At 35.7% G+C, this 14875-nt stretch overlaps 1 protein-coding gene across 2 annotated transcripts in view; it reads left to right on the top strand.

The window, feature by feature from the left end:
• The window catches only part of UPF2 (UPF2 regulator of nonsense mediated mRNA decay), a 53022-nt gene that overhangs the window by 20676 nt on the left and 17471 nt on the right, over positions 1 to 14875 (top strand). For both annotated transcript variants that reach the window (XM_039570936.1, XM_010407789.4), the window contains exons 9-17: positions 193 to 301; positions 1491 to 1604; positions 2862 to 2978; positions 7927 to 8112; positions 8646 to 8849; positions 9470 to 9745; positions 11138 to 11321; positions 13412 to 13551; positions 14613 to 14717. In XM_039570936.1, coding sequence (XP_039426870.1) covers positions 193 to 301; positions 1491 to 1604; positions 2862 to 2978; positions 7927 to 8112; positions 8646 to 8849; positions 9470 to 9745; positions 11138 to 11321; positions 13412 to 13551; positions 14613 to 14717 — 1435 coding nt within the window. The remainder of the gene's footprint in view (positions 1 to 192; positions 302 to 1490; positions 1605 to 2861; positions 2979 to 7926; positions 8113 to 8645; positions 8850 to 9469; positions 9746 to 11137; positions 11322 to 13411; positions 13552 to 14612; positions 14718 to 14875) is intronic.

The raw sequence follows: 14875 nt of genomic DNA, 5'->3' as shown, positions 1-14875 counted from the left end.
CCAACAGGATATGGTTTTTTACTTTCTTGTATTATTTTTAAATTATATTGCTGTCTGAAGTGGGCCAAAAAAATTGCATGTGTATAGTTCTATCAGTATATTGATTCTTTTCACAATTAAAATGGTACCCATATTTGTACACATAAATACATTTTTGTCTATAAATTGTCTATTTTATCCTCTCCTTTGTAGATTGGATTTGCTACCATTTTATGCAAGACTGGTTGCCACATTGCATCCCTGTATGTCTGATGTAGCAGAGGATCTCTGTTCCATGCTGAAAGGGGATTTCAGATTCCATGTATGTTCTGGTGGTTTAGATTTTACATTCAGGTTAACCAATCTCATAAGTTATCCTTTGGGGGAAAAAAACCCCTTTTTTTGTTGTGTAGATAATACTTTGAAAATTCAGTGAATATTTTTCTGTCAGGTCAGCAGTTCTAGAAAAAATAAGTTTTTGTAATTATAAGTCTTTGAAAAAGAGAAGTTTTTGCAACTTTCCATATATGCTTGTGTATTTATATAAATGAACTGTACAACAGTTACAACAGAAGTTACAAAAATTAGAAACTGTGTTCCATCTGCGTTAAGAGTTTTCTATAATTTAATAACTTGCTTTTAAAACGAGACCTGACCTGTTTCAACATTTCCCACTAGAAGGCTACTATTGTAGTGATTGCTATTGTCATACAGTATTTAATTCAAATTAGATTTTACAATTTTCATCCATAGAAATTTTCCACACAGATGTATTTTTCAGTGTTGTTTCCTTTACTTTTTTTTAAGTGTTGTAATCAAACTTGTTATGGTCCACAGCAGTGATTCCTTCACCATTTTCTGAGTTCTGTGGCACAGGTTTCAATTTTTTTTCTAATATTGACATTAAAAATGTGTATAGTTTGCTCAGACTTACTTGAATCTTAACTATGTAAAGTTAACTTTCTCAGAAAAACCTCTTTCTGTTGGGGAAATACAATTTTCTATTTTGTGGATTATGTTTGGACATAGATATATATTTGTGTTTCATCCTAAATTTATGCTGAATGTCAGTAATTTTAAAAGAAAAATTCTGCACATTACTAAATCTGACTTGAAAAGCCATCCGTGTTTAATATTTCCTTGAGGACAGTGCAAGTGGCCCTATTCCCATAGAGAGTTCTTACTGATTCTGAAAATACAGAATCTAAAGTACTTTATCGCTACTTCACTGTGGCAAAGGAGGAGGGTCTATGGCTGTAGATACGTTACAGGAATTAACTGTTTTGGGGAGTGGGGATATGGGGAAGAGAATTCAAAGTGTTCTGAAGAAACAAGATTATAGGGAGAGTTTTAGGAAACCCAGTGAGAAGTAAAGGTGGAGCTTGAGGAACCAAACTGATAGCAAGCACTACTGAATTCCCAAGTGTATTTTGTGCATGTTCAGATCAAAGTAATTTAGAAGAAGTGGGTGTTTTTGAGGGCCTACAATCAATTTTTTGGTTGTTTTTTAGGTAAGAAAAAAGGACCAGATCAACATTGAAACAAAGAATAAAACTGTGAGATTTATTGGTGAGCTTACCAAGTTTAAGATGTTCTCCAAAAACGATACTCTCCACTGTTTAAAGGTTGGTGTTGTGGTAGTCCTGTACTCCTGTGTATGATAATGTGTCCCCATACTATTCCCCTTCACTTACCTGCTGCTGATGTTGTCTGAATTCATTACATGGGATGTTTTAAACCCTGGTGTCTGTGGCTACTGTTTATAAGGAGACTTCTGTAGCTGCTATAGAAGTTAAAATGTTTTACGTCTTCTAATGGGAGGGATATATTAAAATAAACTTCTACATTTGGATGTAACCAAACTGCTAATCCTTTTATTGGTTAATATGGCAGACGTTGATACTTACTAATCTGCTGTACATTGCAAAACTTTCATTTTCTTGATTTCAATGAATGTTTTTGTGGAGAAAATAACAGTAAGGGAGAGGGACTGGAGGCAAAAAGCATTTCAGTGATGCAAGGAGAGGCTTTCATGCCGTTTTAGCAGGTGCTTTTGTTTGTTGAGGGACAAAACATCTTTGGAAAGTGTTAATCTCTAGGCACATCATTTCACTTTGCCTGCATGATAAACATTCAAACTTTGTTGTCAAGTTGCCAATTAAAAATAGGTTTTAAAAAATAAAAGTGCCTTTAATAAAGGGTGCTTGAGACTCGCAGCTTAAGATCACTTTCTGTGTGAAAAGTTTCTGTTTATTGACTTGTTAGATATCAAAGCTGAATTCCTAAAAAAATCATAATCACTCACAATTTCACTTCTCTTGTGTATAAAAAGCTGTAAAATGCAAAGCTGTATTATAGTTATTGCTTAACTTAAAACAGTGCAGTTGGGTGTGCTCTGAGGTTACTGTGCCCTTGTGCAGTTTTATTGGGTAGTTTAGGTGGGGTTTTTATGCCAGTCTTTCAAAGCATCCTGTTTTTCTGAAGCCTGAATTTGGGGTCCATAGACTGTTCTTACAAGAATTTAAAAATGGCATTAATCTTTTGAATGTTCATAGAATGGTTTGGGCTGGTTAGGACCTTAAAGATACCTGGTTGCAACCCCCTGCCTTGGGCAGGGACACCTTCCTCCTAGACCTGGTTGCTCAGAGCTCCATCCAATCTGGCCTTGAACACTTCCAGGGACGGGGCATCCACAATTTCTTTGGGCAATCTGTGCCAGGGCCTCACCAATCCTAACATCTGATCAGTGAAATCCATTTTCATTTATTCTGTAAAGAATTTAGAACATCATCATACTGTCCAGTCTGGTAGATATTGTTTAATGTTTTCTGCAGCTGAAAAAGATGTTTAACAAGCTGTGCTTTTATTTAAATACATACCAGATGCTTCTGTCAGACTTCTCTCATCACCATATTGAAATGGCGTGTACCTTGCTGGAAACCTGTGGAAGATTCCTCTTCAGATCACCAGAATCTCACTTAAGAACTAGTGTTCTTTTGGTAAGAGAAAACTCGTTGTCTTATGGGGAGGATGTCATGTCCTGACTTAAAGCAATTACTTCTTTTTGAAACTATTCTCAAGAACTCCAGTTGACCTAAAAATCTCTTCATGACTTGAAAGAAAATGTAAAAAAAGGAATTAAATTTCTGAAGTAAAAAGCTCTTGCTTTTGAACTGCAAGAACTAGTAATTCAGAGAGAGGGGAAAACCCAGAGGATGAGGTTGAAAGAATACTGTAGCTGTACCTGAACATGCCTGAAATACTGTTTGAGGGGAAAAATAATAGTGAGTGGAGCCAGACATGATTTCAACTGGAGGTGAAGATGTTTGTGCAAGAGGTGGTTCCTATGCCCTGTATAATGATCTAAGGTTCTAAATGTGAAGAAAAAGTTTATGATAAAGACACTAAGAGAAGCAGTTTTAGAAATAGAGATTGGGAATTAAAGTAAGATTAGAATTGGGATCTGTAAGTCTGGGGAAGTACTGGCAAAGACTTAAAAGTAACAGGAACTGAATAATGTATTTACTGACTTGAGAGACAATCCTAAAACTGTGTCCAAGGTAAGAGACGGAGTCAGACATAGTTGAAGAAGACCTTCAAAGATAGATAGATTCACTTTCTCTTAAACCAGTAGTGTCTCTTCTCGTGCTATAGTTAATGGAGCAGCAGTTGCATACCTGGGTATATTGTTGTACAATTTCTTTTCCACAAAATACTGTTTTTCTCTGAACCTCTTTGAGTGTCAGAACATCTGTTGAGGTGGTACAATCATGAGAGGAAAGAGATGGGCAAATTAACTGCCAGTTCCTTGGCTCTTGCTTTTTGTAGTAGTGTACTTTGTATCTTGAAAGGTTTGAGTCTCAATTTTCTAAAGGTTTGCCAGCTGATATGTTGTATTGTGAAATACATTCCTTTCCATAACCAAGTATTTTTCCCCTAAAAACACTGTTCCATTATCTTTAAAAGACATTTTACTCATTGCTATTACTTTTTGGTAGTTAATAGAAATTTTAGAAATAAGGAAAAATTAAATGCTTTTACCAGAGCTGTTTTTGTAACCGACTGCTTTTAGTGTTATGCACTACAAAAATGCTTATTGTTAGCTGGATTTCTGGAATCTGCTGGATGAATGCTAAACATGGCTTAACTGTGAAGTGTAAGACAAACCAAACACTGTTGGAATTACTGAGGCTTAAAGCCTCACAAGGTTTTGGATAAATAGACTTTTCTTATGCATTGAGGAACCAGGAGAAGGTGGAAGATGGCAAATAAGTTCGGAATATCTATTTAAGATGTAAAATAGGCTAAATAGGTTTATATTCTGCATCCCATCTTAATAGCTGTGTTTTCTCACATTCCCCTAAAAACCTACAGAGATTAATTTTGACTTAAATAGTCTTACACAAATTGAATCATAGTCTTATGGTACAGGTTGGTGTGAACTGTGGAAAAGATTCTCCCAAAGCAAGCTGATTACAATCTTGTGGTAAAAATCTAAGCAATTGTAAAGCTGATCTACTCAGTGACTCTTATGGGCAGAATTAAAGCCTGTTGATCCTCTAAATAATTATTGGTGTTAATCTTTACTGCTGATGATGTATTTCGTAATAAGATTCCAAACAGCTGCATGTTTGTATTAAAGACAATGTTGCTTTGTCCTGGTGTGGAAGAAAGTCATAGTTAAGAATGGTTTTTAAAAGTAATTAAGAGAAAATTAATTATTGAGAAGTCAAGTGTTCTGTAAGAGCATCACAAATTTAGTGGCACTAAGTAACTTTTTCTAGAGAAACATTTAGTGATCATATCCTGGTTTTGTGGAACTACTTAATATTTTGTCAATTATTTAGAGATTCTTCTTTTATTAGGACTGTTTATTTCTCGTAATTGTCTTCTGGGCAAATCTTTCAAATTGAGTGTCCTTTATGAAATTTGTAATACTAATGTAAAACTAGATTGGCTTTAGGGTTTGTCTGTTGATAAATGAATTACTTGAATTGGATTATTTGAATTGGAGCTTTGAAAGGAAGATCAGCTTCATCATGATCTAAGTTTATGTAATATTATCATGTTAAAATGTCAAATTCTTGTATTATGCTTTTGTGGTCTTGCTAAAAGAATACTTGAAATTTTGGTATTAAAAGCCTCCTGATGCATTTTTGACCATTTAACTTAGACAATTGTCTTAAGCTTTAGGGCCAGATCACTTGTGTTGGTAAATATACAGAACTTAAGCAACACGGTGGCTTCCTTCTTGGTGTGACTCCTTTTATAGGTGATGTTGAAACTGTGGGAGATGTTTGTACAGGCAGAGGCTGTGGCAAAGTAAATGCAGTTCATGTAGAGCTTTGTTAATTCACTACAGCAATAATGTGCTTCAGGAAATTAGAAATTTTCATTTTGAACTGTTGGAACGAGTAGCAGGGCAGAGCAGTGCAGGTAGTGAAGGGAAGGAGAAGCTGAACAGTTTCAGTATCTCACTGTGATCTGATGTTTAAATGTCAGTCATGCTGAAATGCTTTCCTAAATTGGAGTTTTCATGATGCTTAGGTTTTGATTAATTACTTATTTCTTCTTTTTTTCTTAATGGTCACCAGATTTTCTTTTGAAATGATTCTGCAGTATATGTTACATGCAGAGAGATTCTGTCACTCACCAAGAAGAAAAATCCAAACGGTTTTAATATTTTAACCTGGATACTTTTAATGTTGTTCATGGTCTGTTTTTATCAGAGGAAAAATGGGAACCTAATCTTCAAATGTAATGCTTTACCTGTGTAGTTCTTCATTTTAGCCTAGTAAAATGAAGACCCAAAGTAGTTGATGAGCTTAAAACACTTTAGACCTCAGGTCTTGCTTTTTTCTTCTGAATTGCAAGAAGGTTTTTGTTACTATAGACAATGTGTTGTTATGATTTCTTTTTCCTGCCTTAACTGAAAAACGACTGAAACAGTTTCTTGAAATGCTGAGGATTTTTAACAGACTAGAGATTAAGACTAATACAGTCCACTTACAGTTAGAATACACGCTCAGGACTGCTCAAAACCCAATAAATTACAGTGATGTTGAGACTTCAGGTAGTGCCTATTATCTCTTCTGGGAAGAAACATTTTAATTATAAACTATTATTTACAGTATAATGTACAACTTTTTATAACAGGAAAGTATACAAATTATGTAGGTTTAGGGATTTTTAAATGTTATTTGCAAGCCTTTCTGCCATGTTCTCTGTTCTGTTTCACTTCGGCCCACTTAATTTTCAGTTTATAGTATAGTGTCATAAATGTCTTTAAGGTAGCAAAGGTGTATTTTCTCCTGATCTATCTAGAAAAGGTGAAAAATTTTCAAAGGTAACAATTAACATACATGTCATGGGAAGGTTTCAGAATTTTCCGCTCTAAGTGGCTTTTCCCCACATAAAACAATTTATGTACTCAGTCGTTAAGTGCTGTGCATCTGTTAGGTGCCTGTAGGAAAATGTACTGCTACTGACAGAAATTTCCCATTTGGAAAGGAACAGTCTCAGGGAATCAAAGGAAAGACCATTTGTGTTGTGGAAAAGGTTAAGAATGAAATGCCTTACAGTTGGTGTCAAATGGAGACCTTCCTGGTGATAGATGACTAAAATCCAGGAAGAAAATGACATTATTTGTTGGGTTACTATGTTACACACAGCTACTCTTCCCCACTGAATTAGCAGCTGAAACTCAGGGTTAAGGAGTTGTTTGAATACATTGGCATTTCAGTTGAACTGAATCACTACCTTACAAAAAAAATTTTAAATTATTCGAGTTTAGTGGAAAGTCCACCAGCATGAAAAATACTGCTTCCTCACCTACAATGAAAGGAGGTTTAAACTCTTGGTTAGTTTACTGGACTGCATGAATGGATATACTAACATGTGGAGGGGGGGATGGGATGGGATGAAACAGTACTTACATGTTAATTTTGTTTATCTGTTTGAAGTTGTAAATTACTGTGTAGCCTATCTCTAGTAAATGTTAAAGTTCAAACAAGTGCAGTTTCCTGATGAACCACCATAGAGTGATTTAGAATAGATAGGATCATATGATGTACATAAAAATTTAATGCAACTTACAGAATTACACCTATATAGCTATGAATACGCAGTTGCATATTAAAAAGTATTTAATAATGGAATTAAGCTCCTCCTCCACTGTGAAAATCAGCAGCTTAGAACTGCTATTTCAGTTCTCGTACAGAATTTTTAGATAAAAGAAATTTTTAAACCCCACAAAATAAACCTTAGCTTACATATCTAAAATGAAGTATGGAGAAAAGATTGTATTAAGTGAGGAAAAGCAGTACAGTCCTGACAATTAAGCACAGTAATTAGTGTTGACTCATCTGCTTTTTCCTGAAACATTACTTTATGGTAGGTGCTGTTTCTTGCAGTCGATTCTGCTTGGGTAAACAGCAGCAATGGAGCATGGAATAAGGAAAATTCTGTTGTCTAAACCTTTGGAAATTCATACAAAACCATCAAAACCTCTCAAGTTACATGCTGATGTAAAAAGTAGATTGCCAGTCTTATGATGATTCACTGTGTTTGTGCAAAGACATCAGTATTTGAGCTACTTTGTAAACTCTAGTTAAATAATGTTTTAAACGGAGTTGCTTGTAATCTTATCAACCATTTATCTGAACAGTAGCATTAAGATTTTGAGTTAAATTTTAAATACTTTTCTGAAACCTTTTTTACCACAGGTGAACCATTATAAAAATAGGGATCATAAAGAAAAATGACCATGGAAAGGGCAACACAGAACCATATATATGTACTTTGTCCTTTTTTCTCTCTACCCAAGCTTTTAACTTACTTTTCTGCAACCTTTCTTATTTACTGTATCCCAAATGTAACTCTAAAAGTCTTTGGCTTGAAAATATGGTATGTCAGCATCTCTCAGTGGTCATTTGCATTTGTTTCCAGGAACAAATGATGAGGAAAAAACAAGCAATGCATCTTGATGCACGCTACGTTACAATGGTAGAAAATGCCTATTACTACTGTAATCCCCCTCCAGCTGAAAAAACTGTGAAGAAAAAACGTCCTCCCTTACAGGAATATATCCGTAAGCTTCTTTACAAGGATCTCTCCAAGGTCACCACAGAGAAGGTAAATCCTTTCAAATCTTTAATACAGTTTTTACTGAAAGTGGTGTAGTAGTAACTTTGGAAAAGGTTTGGGGAGGGTTATGGTTTTTTCAGTTGCAAGGAAGAGGGATCATTTTTGTATCAATGATGAAGTTGGTTTCATTTCTTTTATTGGAAGACGTTGAAGCTCCAGTTGTGGACCTGTGTTCTCAACAGCATCAAGTGCTGAACAAAGGGAAATGAGATGAAAGTCGTTGTGTTTTGTACATTGTGATGGGAGAGTAAGAGAAAAAAGGCTTCAGTTAAATACTGACAGTAAGAGCAAGGAAATTATGGAACAACCTTGGACACCTTGATAGTAGCTTGAGGACAGCAGTTGGGTTATATACATAAAGTCTTCCATAGCCACTGCAGGTCTGGAGAATGCCTGGAAGGGAGAACGAGGTTGTTTGCAGGCAGGGATTTCATCCCAACCAGGAGAGATGGGGCATGACAGGGAACATATATGATATTTTACCTGCTAAAATGTGAAGTTTGTCTTAAAATTTGATTTAGGTCCTGAGACAGATGCGCAAGCTGCCTTGGCAGGATGCAGAAGTTAAGGACTATGTTATATGCTGTATGATCAACATCTGGAATGTGAAATATAATAGTATTCACTGTGTAGCCAACCTCTTAGCAGGGTTGGTCCTTTACCAGGAAGATGTTGGAATTCATGTTGTGGATGGAGTGCTAGAGGATATTCGACTAGGAATGGAGGTAAACAACCAGTATTCTTGCTTAGCTGTATTCGTCTATTTATGTCGAAAGGAAAACTAAAATAATCTTGCTTAAAGAAAGGAATCCTTGGATTCTCTTTTTTTTATGATGACCTTCTACCTCAGTTATTTGCTTTGTATAGGTTTATTTCAATTAATAGAATAACCCTACCCAAAAAAACCCCAACAAAACCAAACTAACAACATTACTTAAGACAATTGTTTAGCCTCCGTTATCATAGTAAGGGCATAGAGCTTATTCTTTCACAGTCTAGACAGATCTACACAACTTCAAGTTACTTTGGAGACCAGTCCATATTTTAATAGATACTATAATTACACTAATTCTCTGAGTGATGAAAAGTCATCATAGATTTAAGGTGGAGTGTATGCTAAATGTATTGGAACTTAAATACTAGTTAACCAGCTTTCATAACTAATTTTTAATGTTTAGTTTTGTATAATGTATGTAGCCATAAATAACCATCTTTTATTATAAACAATTCTATCAATTTTTTAATGCACCTTTTTTCTTTGCAAAAGGTTTGTTGGGTTTGGGTCTTTTAATATTCTATTGTGTCTGCATGATAGAGTGAATTTTCTTGTTCTTTTTTGATAAAGGTTAATCAACCAAAGTTTAACCAGCGGCGGATCAGCAGTGCTAAGTTTTTGGGGGAGCTTTACAATTACCGAATGGTGGAGTCTGCTGTAATATTTAGAACTCTATATTCCTTCACCTCGTTTGGTGTGAACCCTGATGGCAGTCCTAGTCCACTGGACCCTCCAGAACATCTTTTCAGAATCAGACTCGTCTGTACTATCCTCGATACCTGTGGGCAGTATTTTGACAGAGGATCCAGCAAACGAAAACTTGATTGCTTCCTTGTATATTTTCAGGTATTCTAAATCTTACACAGTTCTGTAGAATTCTTTAGCAAGCTAATATAAGTCAGTCTGGTACATATTTCTCTCATTGTTCTCTAGCACTATAATTTTAAGAATCTTGTCTGTCTGGTAGCAGTTTTATTTTCAAGTGATGTGTATGTCGAGTAATACCAAAATGATCAGGAGGCTCTCAGTGCTCACACTGCTGGTTTGCTCAGCTGGAGAAGATTTTTTAGGTTGCTCTCCTCAGCTAACGGTTTTTGTAGAGAAAGAGAAGTCAGATACATCTCAGGCATGCGCAGTGAAAGGATGAGAGGTAATGGGCACAAGTTGAAGCAAAGAAAGTTCTGACTCAATAGATGTAATGAAGTGGGGAAAAGATTTCATAATGAGTGTTGAAACACTGAAATGAGGAATTCCAGACCACTGAATTCATGCTAAAACTTGCTGAGTTAATTTCTTTTTCTTTCTGCTTTTCTCTATAATTTATACTAAAACAAGGGGATTAAAAAATAAAAATTAAGGTGATAACAACTTATTTCAAACTTTAAGGAATCAAATCCCTCATCTGTATGCAAGGTGGAAAATGATGTTTTGAAGTATAGTATCTCAGAATGGTTTGGGTTGGAAGGGACCTGAAGAATCACCTTGTTCCAGCCCCCTGCCATGGGCAGGGACACCTCCCACTTGACCAGGTTGTTCGCTGTAAATGCAAAAATAAATGTTTTGGGGAAGACATCATTATATTTCTGTTCCACCTAGTAATTTCAGCAGGCCTTCTTCTTGAGCATGTCACCTTTTAAGTAAGATTCTGTCCTCATACTTCGTTTTCAGATGCAGTTTTTGCAGCCCCTTAGTTCTCAAGTTCTACTGTTAGGTTCACTTAAAATCAGCATTTATTTTTTACAACGTTAATGTAAGAGGTATATGCTAATTTGTTATAAAGCAAACTGGGTAAGTCACTTGAAGCTGGCTGCAGTCTAAAGATTTTTTTTTTTGTGATGTTTCCCCCCCTTTTGCCCATCATATGCCTTCAGGGGAATTAATTTTCTTGAAAATACATGGGGGAGAGAATTGGAAGCTGGCTGGTTGTTAAGTGCTCATCTCTTGTAGAAAGAGTTTACCCTGAGAAGGCACTTTCTTGCCAGGGCTTTTTTTGTTCAGTCTTCAGACTTGTAACAGTAGTCAGGATAGAAGGAGCACATTCTTAATGTTTGTGATATCCAGTGTTATCAAACAGTTTTTAGTGATACAAGAACATCTAATCAGTTGCATGAAATAGGGGACGAGTGATGTGAAATCTTTTGCACTTTCTACTGTACAAACGTGACATTTTTAACTTCATGGCTTAAATGGTATATAAACATCTGTGCGTATAATTGACTTGAATATTTTGTATTCTAGCGGTATGTGTGGTGGAAAAAAAGTCTGGATGTTTGGACGAAAGACCACCCTTTTCCTATAGACATAGACTATATGATCAGTGATACACTGGAACTGCTGAGACCAAAGATAAAACTCTGCAATTCTCTGGAAGAAGCTGTCAGACAGGTGCAAGACTTGGAACGAGAATTCTTAATAAAATTGGGTAAGAAAATGTGCAAGGGAAGTTAGGTATTTTTTACAATTCTTGTAGTTCTTAAAATTTTCTCTTTATCATGGTAGCAGGTGTAAGTATTGTTATGATTATTTTATTCTCATGATGGAAATATTTTTGTAACTTCTTTGCATGTTTCTAATCACCATGGATATCACACAGAATCTCCATAATTCTGAAGTACTGAATGTTATAAAAAATAGTCAATATGAATACTCTTAATATAGTAGTATCAGGAGAGCAGAAGCGTGTATGTGTGTGTATTAATTTATGCAGTCACATGGTGCAAATGATGAGGAAGAAAACTATTAATCAGAAAAATATAGGAAGCACACTAATTTCAGGAGAAAACAGTTGGGCTGGCAGCACAGCTCTGTTGAAAATATACTGATTAGTGAGTATCTAAAACTGTAACCATCATAGTAACCTTTAAACCTCTTGTACATATCCATTCTTAGAAAATATTTGATGCTACCATGCTCATTACTTGTTAAATGGAATTGTTTTTTAATCTTCCATTTTTATTTGAAAACAACCTTGTTCATTAAAAGATTTTATATGTAAATTTTAGACTTACTAAGTGTTAATTAGAGCCTTAATAGTACTTCATCTACTTGGAAAAATTCAATTTTTAAGAATAATCCTTTAATTCAGTGGGATGAATGTGTCTCATAGCTACATAAAATGTTGCAACTTCTGCTTTAGGAGGAACTTTTTTTAAATACGCTGTTTATTTAATTGACATGCCTTGAAATTCCCTACGTAGTAACTGAAAAGCAGATTAGAATTCCCCTATGGTATGATCTAAATTCATGGCTTTCATGTTCTCAAAATGATAACCAGGAAGAAATATACAAGTAGTTATATAAGCTGTAATATTCTTTTGAAAGGTACTCAGCACTTCCTGCAAATAATAGGAGCTTCACAAAACTTCATGCTAATGGCTGACCTTAAGTGCAGTTGGTGTAATGTCAAAAAAGGAATGACAACCTGCATAGTAACTGTGTTGACTCCTCAGTAAAGTCCTAGAAAAATTAGTGGCTTAGAAGGCTGACATCAGCAATCCCTCTGGAGGATTAAGTGGCTTTGTAAATTAATGAAAGGAAAAAAAGAATGTATGAGAACAATAGCATATGCTGGAAGTTTGGGGCTTTTGCATTGGATGACTTAAATACTGCTATAGTCCTTCTCTAAAAACAGATCTTATTTTTTTTCCTGAATCAGAACCATGCTCAGTCCTTAAAAACATTCTGATTGAAATCTGTATCTAAGACTGGACACTGAAACACTGAAAAAAAGCTAAAACTTCTTTTTCACTTCTGTGGAAATGGTACAGATAATGGTATTACATTGAAGGATGCCTTACTGAAAGAAAGGAGATACTTATGTTTGATATTTTACAGACAGAGTAAACTAAAACATCTTGAGGGGCAGAAGACAAGCAGGTCAGGAAGAGAAACTGCAAAATGAACTAAAAACACAAGTGTAAGAATTGTCAATCATGTCAGCAAGGAGGATGAGCACACTATGTAATGCTTTTAGAAGAGACTTTGCTTTCCCAGAGACTTCATAAAGCCACCTACATCCTCATAGGTTCAAGTGCAGCCTCAGAGCATTAGGAGAGAATCATAAAGGTTTATTACAGGCTGAGATAATTGTTGTTTCAAAACTGTTAGTTGACAGTAGTGGGAAGTACTGCAGAGAAGACTGCAGGGGCTTCATGTCTCTGGGTTCTGCTGGTTTTGTAGTCTCTGTAGTTTGGACTCAGACTTTGGTACATGTTTCAGTAGGGTCCACATTCAGTTTGAGGATGTTCTGAGGCAGTTTGCACAGCTTCTTCTGTTGTCTGGGAGATTTTAAGCATTCTCTTTAATGTTTTCCTCCTTTTCTGACAGGACATTATTACCCTTTATGACTAAGTTAACTATATGGGAAATGTTTCATTCGGAAGTCAAATATTATGACTAATGGGAAGCTTCAGTACTCAGTAACAATGGACTTTTTAAGTGATCTTCCACGTATAACTTGAGTGGTTATATGTTTTCTGATGTTCTAAATCATTCTCTTTTTCCAAATTTCAGGAATTGTGAATGACAAAGATTCCAAAGATTCCATTACGGAAGGGGAGAATCTGGAAGAGGATGAAGAAGAGGAGGAAGGTGGAGCAGAGACAGAGGAACAATCTGGAAATGAAAGTGAAGTAAATGACCCAGAAGAAGAGGTGAACTTAATCATTTACCTTGCCTCATGTAAAAGAAGTGATTTTGATTGCTTGTTAGTTTCTGAAGCCCTTCTGAGTCACAGAGTTAGTGGGTGAAATGTGGGTGTGCACAACCCAGTCAGCACTGTGAGGATATTCCCATCCCAGTTCTGTGTGTGTGGAAAACTGAGTGTCCGAGGCTTATTCCTTATTTTGGCAGAAACTTGAACCTGACAACTTTGCTCGGGGTATGTGCTGCTTCTCAACAAAAAGATACCTTCAGCTTTTGGCATGGAAAAAAACCACTTTCAGATGACTTTCTTTTTCTGTTGTAGAAGCAAATGTATTGACTAAATGTCAAAGCAGTCATTAGGAAAGATAACAGGTGTTCAGGGTATGCCTATGCAATATGAATAAATAAAAGATTTATGGAGCATAAAAACCTTCCTTGTTTACTGTACTAATAATATTTTGCATCAAAAATGGTGGAGCCAATAAAAAAAACCACAAGTACGTAGAAATTCTGACTTGTCACTGTGACACAGCAAAGTTGGCATGATAATGGTATTGTTACAAGAAAATGAGTTCATCAAGGAAATAGAGAACAGTTTTTCTCCATATGCTTAGGCTGGTTGATTTACTAATAAACTTTGTTTCAATATATGTCTCTCAGCACTAAAGGTCCTGAAGTTTGGCTGGGTTTGTTCCTTCACCCATAAATTAGTACCAATAGAATCATAAACAGTTGGGGGGTGGAGAGGGCACCTCTGGAGATCTTTTTATTTCCCTTCTTTGAACTTCATGAGTTCTTACCAGCTTGTGGAGTTCCCTCTGAGTGGCAGCACGACCATCTGGTGTATCAGCCACTACTCCATTTTCTGCTGTACATTTCTGAAATTAGCAGGTAAAGCTGAGTGAGTTCAGACTGAAACATTAAATAAAAACCATAACAAACAAATTTACCAAGACTGAACTGAGCAAGTTTGGATGGGAAGAGTTTAGAAAAGGTGCAGAAAATGCTTGAGAAACCAGCTGTCCTTCTTGTTTTAAAACAGTCATCAGTTATAAATTGAATATTTCAGGAGGGGTCTGACAATGAGGAAGAAGAGGGTGAAGAAGAGGAGGAAGAAAACACAGATTATCTTACAGACTCCAATAAGGAAAATGAAACCGATGAGGAGAATACAGTATGTATTGAGCTGGAGATAAGTGAATTGAATTTGCATCTTTGGTTTTCTACTGAATGTTTTTTGCCAATGCTGCTCATATTTCCTCATATCTGGGAAAATACAGCAAGGACACTTCCTGTTATTCTTTCAAATACATGTTATCGCTTATTTTCATG

This window comes from Corvus cornix, chromosome 1A, assembly GCF_000738735.6.
Source record: "Corvus cornix cornix isolate S_Up_H32 chromosome 1A, ASM73873v5, whole genome shotgun sequence".
NCBI classification, from domain to species: Eukaryota; Metazoa; Chordata; class Aves; order Passeriformes; family Corvidae; genus Corvus; species Corvus cornix.
This window is presented reverse-complemented; position numbering and strand designations above follow the sequence as displayed.